General features: G+C 33.5%; 1 protein-coding gene across 1 annotated transcript in view; it reads left to right on the top strand.

Annotated features, from left to right (window-relative positions):
- Positions 1 to 836: 836 nt before the first annotated feature.
- Positions 837 to 6,166, top strand: part of LOC137656563 (uncharacterized) — a 5,458-nt gene continuing 128 nt past the window's right edge. The window contains exons 1-2 of the mRNA XM_068390736.1: positions 837 to 945; positions 5,957 to 6,166. The exon at positions 5,957 to 6,166 is cut by the window's right edge and continues 128 nt beyond it. Coding sequence (XP_068246837.1) covers positions 837 to 945; positions 5,957 to 6,166 — 319 coding nt within the window. The remainder of the gene's footprint in view (positions 946 to 5,956) is intronic.

Raw genomic sequence — 6,166 nt, forward strand, 5'->3', positions numbered from 1 at the left:
ACAATCTGGTACCAGACATCGGTATCTGGCGATCAATAGGTACCCTGTCGTCTTGATATGATGATAACCTCCTGTGTTTTCCAAGAACTGTGAGGCATTTGAAAAAGTTCTTGATAGAAAACCTCTGTTTTTCATATGAGGTGGTGCCCGTAGGTATCAGTGGGTTAGCTGCTATGTAGATCAAGGAAGGAAGGGCTGCGTTTGATAGGCGTCAAAGAGTACGAATCTGTGTTGATTAACCTTCGGTGACCTACATCGACCATGAGATAAAAGTGTTATAGGAAATCTGTGATGAGAACTTACAATATGTCATCAGCAACGAGAAACTTCCAATCATAATTGACCTATCTGAACAATAAGAGGATTTCATAACAGTGGGTGGGTATCGCAAAAGCCGTTTGCAGCTTCCGGGTGTATGTTAGCCGATTTAGACTGACTATTTCGTGTCCTAAAGAGTGGCCTTAGTAGAAAATAATGGCAATCATCTGCATCTACAAAAACTCGCATGCCTCTAGCACTATGATGTAGAAAGATAATATTAGGGATAGGGGAGGCCACTGCTGCACTTGAAGGCCCCTTACACGTTTTTTGGCCACTTCCAACCAGAACAGCCCTGAATTTGAAGTGGTAATTGCATGACTGCATTCCATGGGCGTCAGTAAGTGGTTGGAGAGGTCGTTGATAGGAGCGTAAGTGAGGGTTGGTATATGAGGGCAGTGAGCAGCTTTGTTATCACTTCGGCAAGTCATGGGGTGGCCGTCTGTGTCCCACCGCAATCACGTCAGCTTTAGTCGACGCTGAATAGTTGTACTCTTCGTCAGGAGTGTAGTTGGTAAATGGACGTGAACGGTGGGGAAATGGCTGTCCATTATGACGTCGACTATGGTTATCATGGCCTTTTTGGGGAAAATATCGACATCAGGGAGAGCAGTACATACAGGTTCGGTTAGTCGCCGTACCAACAAAGTATATTCACGTCACGAGGAGAGCCATATGCAGCATATTATAAGTGAAGGATATCAGTCATATCCCTGAGAGTGAGTGAAGACTTTTGTTCCCCCAACGGTTATTGAGAGAGCTGGAAAAGTTTTGTTATGCGGGCGGTACAGATCCATCATGTATGATTTGAGGGCACCGTACGTTATTTGAGTGTCTTATTGCTCGCACAGCCAATCAAATATTTTAGTGACAGACAATTTGGTAATGTCTATCGGTTGAGTCATCAGCAGCCATTGCCAGGCCTTTTTAGGTCCTAGCTTTGGTGGAGAGGGGGTTTGGGCACTGATTATATATATATATATATATATATATATATATATATACATATATATATATATATATATATATATATATATATATATATATATATATATATATGTATATATTTATATATATATATACATATACATATATATATATATATATATATATATATATATATACATATATATATATATATATATATATATATATATATATATACATATATATATATATATATATAAATATATATATATATATATATATATATATATATATATATATATATATATATATATATATATATATATATATATATATATATATATATATATATGTGTGTGTGTGTGTGTGTGTGTGTATGTATATATATATATATATATATATATATATATATATATATATATATATATATATATATCTATATATACATATGCATATATATATATATATATATATATATATATATATGTATATATATATATATATATATATATATATATATATATATGTATATATATATATATATATATATATATATATATATATATATATATATATATATATATATATGTATGTATATATATATATGTATATATATATATGTATATATATATATATATATATATATATATATATATATATATATATATATATATATATGTACGTATATATATCTATCTATCTATATATATATATATATATATATATATATATATATATATATATATATATATATATATATATATATATATATATATATATATATATATATATATATATATATATATATATATATATATATATATATGGTCTGTCTCTAGGGCATTGTCCTGCCTGACAGGGCAGTGTCAATGTCCCTTGCCCCTGGCAATCATGATCCTACCTTTAAACCTTAAACCTTTAAGTGTACTCCGGGATGGCTGTGAGAACATAATCTACTTTGGTTCTTATCAGGGGTTAAGCTCTTGCTGCGAAATTGGACTTCAGCACTCTGGAACCAAGCGAACATTTCTTTTCTGGTAAAGGAGAGTTGTTTCAGTGACTTAGGTTTGACAGTAGAGTCAGTGTCGAAAGGCAGCATTATCAAACGGTAAGACACAACAATAAGGGGAAAGCTGGGAGGGAGCCTGTCACTCCGCATGTCACCAGTGTGTGAGAGGGGAGTTAGGTGATAACTGAGAGACTGTGTAATTGTAACTATCTTTATTTCAACACACACAAGGTTTTATAACAACAGTTTCAGTGATATAAGGTCACAGAAAAAATAAACAGATGGATCCAAGCACATACAATAAATAACACGTTTTCAGTTTGCATTGAGAGCGATAACGACAATATATAATAAACATAAATACTTTTTATTGTACAAACATTTGTGATATACATGCGGTACACACTAATGCCGTCATGTATAAATAACTCACGACAAAAAACTTGTGTTAGCCATCAAATCATAAATCATCTAAGTGTGGAAACTTAGCATTCTGCTGTGGGATGATTTTTTTTTTTTTTTTTTTTTTTTTTGGTATATGTCATAAATTCTACAGGATTGGTCATGACAAAGGCGGTGGCAATTCTAATTTCTCCTTTCATCTGTATGAACTAAGTTTGAGATTATAAACTTAGTTTTATCGCTGCCGAGGCTTGAACCCATTCCCAGGCAGAAAAAAAATATCAGTGAGTGAAAATTTTTCATTCGTCTGAGATTCTGTATCAAAGAAAATTCGATATCAAAGTCCATTCTTTGATTAACTGAAAAAAGAAAAATACATAAAGTATTATGGATCAACCACCAATTATTATATACTTATTAATAAGGTAAATTCTACACGATTTAGTAAAATAGAGTCAGAATCAACTCATATCTCATATAGCTAGATAGAGTGCTTGAGTGTGGGCGTGTTGTGTCTAGCTCTGCTATTCATGCCTTGAGTCAGGTTTTAGCTTTGTGTTTCTTTATTAGAATATCATTGAAAATAAATTAGTTAGTCTGATGGAGAAACCTAAGTAATAAGAAACAGTACACCATGTCTGCTCTTAACTATATCTACTTCAAATGTAATGAAACGGATGGAGAACATAAATAATGGATAGTATGTGAATGTAAAAGACTCTACTATAAGATATGTGTGTATATAGTGCCAGCTATTAGTGATATTGACAGGAATGACCTAGATTGGTTATGCCCTCACTGCGTACGTAATGCCAGACAAAACAATTTTGTAATATCAAAATTAAAGGAAGATGTAAACATGAGTAATCTGGCCCTGAACGAACAAGATACAAAAATAGATGACTTGGAAAACAAACTTGAGGATCTTGGCGTAGACGCAGCCAATTCCACCCAGATCACCAACCTCACTATGAAAGTTAACATTCTTGCCATGATATGGAATCAATTAAAGCAACACTAAACCGGAGAAACCGACATTTGCTCACAAAGTTAAGGAAAAAATATTCTGTTGATAATTGAATCTACTAATACAACAACTAAAATTACTGAAAGAAAACGTGAGATTGCACAAGCTCTTAAAGACATTCCTATACTTAACACGAGGTCAACTATGAAAGAGAAGAAGCGGCAAACAAAATTCAGACATTGGTGTCTGACAGTGAAACGAGAAAAATCGGAAAACTAAAACCCAAAATAATGATGTGGAATGTATACAATGATGAAGATGATGTAGTAAATGCTCTGATTCAAAGAAATAGCTGCCTGGACCATATCCAAAATATATAAAGATAAGATAAGTGTAGTCTTGAAGAAAAATGCCTTGGGAGTCGGAGGACCACCCACCATGTGCTGAAATGTGATCCTTAAGTTCGGGGGGCTATTCATGATAATGGGGACAAAGTTTCGTTACGATGGGGTATCTATAACATACATGGTAGGTACCACATGATCACCTGCTACCACTGTCAGAGGTATGGATATTTGGAAGAAAGATTGCAAGTCTAAGAATAAACATAAAGTCTGCGGGAAATCTTCAGGGAGACACCCCACCAGGGAGTGTAATTCGGAAGTGTCAAAGTGTATAAACTGCACGAAGTTAACAAGTGACCCTACATTAAATTATACAGACTGCAATGCTTCTGAATTGGAGTTGAAAAGACTAGTGGAAGATACTGATCATAGTTACTAGGGATATCATAAACTGTGGCTATGTAAATATATAATCTATAGGTAATAAGACTGTTCAAATTCGAGAATTGTATAAACGGAAAATATTTAGATACACTAGCATTATCTGAAACACTGCTAATTAACTTGGACAAGGCAATGATCACTGAAATGATGCCCCCAACAATTGCCTTCTTTCACATACAGAGAGAAGGTAGATCCGGTGGGGGTGTCGGACTCTTTATTAATAAAAGTTACTTAAATCTCAAAACGTGTAAGAGAATTAGTATAACAAGCTTGGAATATATAGAAATAAAATTTACGCCAAAAAATAGAAGAATATCCTTTGTAACAATCTACAAACCTCTTAGAATAAACTCTAGTATCTTTTTTGAATAATTTGGTGCTCTCATTGAGATTATTATTATGGACAAAAAACGAATTAGTTATTAGTGGAGACTTCAATTTTTGGATGGATGATGCATCAAATCCTGACTCTTTGGCATTTAGAGAGATACTAGAATCATATCAACTACTGAATAATGTCGACTGTACAATCTACTTTAACTGGGCATACGCTAGACTCTGTTATAAGTGATGACATGAGTAATATTGTATCCCCAGTACACAAAATTATTACGTTTAGTCTACCTTTACAGAAACATGCATTAGTACAGAAAATAAACTTTAGACATAAATCAAATTTTGCTCCTACCGTATTTATTGAAAAAGTTACAAAGAAAATAAATTATGCTAGCAACATTCCCTGTGATCATGATGACTAACGTCTGTTAGGAGCTAAGTGTGCTAACTGTCTTATGACCACTTACAATAAAGTGAGTAAAAGTGAATATGATACCATATGCCCACCGATGGAAAAGACTATAACCGTAGGTGACCAATCTCCTTGGTTTGATGGAGAGACTTTGGTAAAAAAGAGGGAAAAAGGACCTGAAGAAAGTAAATGGAATAGGTAAAAAACTGAAAGTATTTGGGTAGAGTACAAAACTGCTGCGTGTTAATATAACTACCTACTAAGAAGGAAAAAAAGTAAATACTATAAGAGAAAGATCCTCGAAGCAGCAACAGACATAAATAAGTTATATCGTCTCCTGAATGGTATAATGGGAAATGTAAGAGAAAATAAACTACCTGATGATTAAAGTGACCAGGAACTAGCAAATAATTTTCTAGTATTCTTTAAAAACAAAATTGAAAATATAACCAGATTATTTGTAAATACTCAAAATCAGATTAATGATAACCCAGGCACACAGACAAAATTAATACCATTTAACAACATAAAACAAGATGACATCACCAGAAATATCAAGAGAGCAAAGAAAACAAACTGCGCGATCGATCCTACGCCAATATCTGAAGTAATTGAAGAGAGAGACTTTTCTAGTCTAGCCGAAATAATAATGAGAATGGCAAATGCAAGCATTGATGAATGTAAGTTCCCTAAATCTGAGAAAATGGCTATAGTCACACCAGTTCTGAAAAATGCATTGGACTACCAGGAATCAAGCTCATATAGACTTATTTGAAATCTATCCTCTGTCTTAAAAGTGCTTGAATATGTGATCCTTGAACAACTAGTCAGCCACTTAGAAGTAATAGAAGCTTTGCCTGACAACCAATCTGCCCACAAAATACTATACTCTGCGGAGACAGCCATCTGCTCTGCTGTGAATGATATGCTAGAAATGGTTGATGAAGATAAATGTGGTATCTTAATACTGCTCGATCTCAGTGCTGCTTTTGATACAGTGGTGCATG

Source organism: Palaemon carinicauda, chromosome 17 (genome assembly GCF_036898095.1).
Source record: "Palaemon carinicauda isolate YSFRI2023 chromosome 17, ASM3689809v2, whole genome shotgun sequence".
Lineage (NCBI taxonomy): Eukaryota > Metazoa > Arthropoda > Malacostraca > Decapoda > Palaemonidae > Palaemon > Palaemon carinicauda.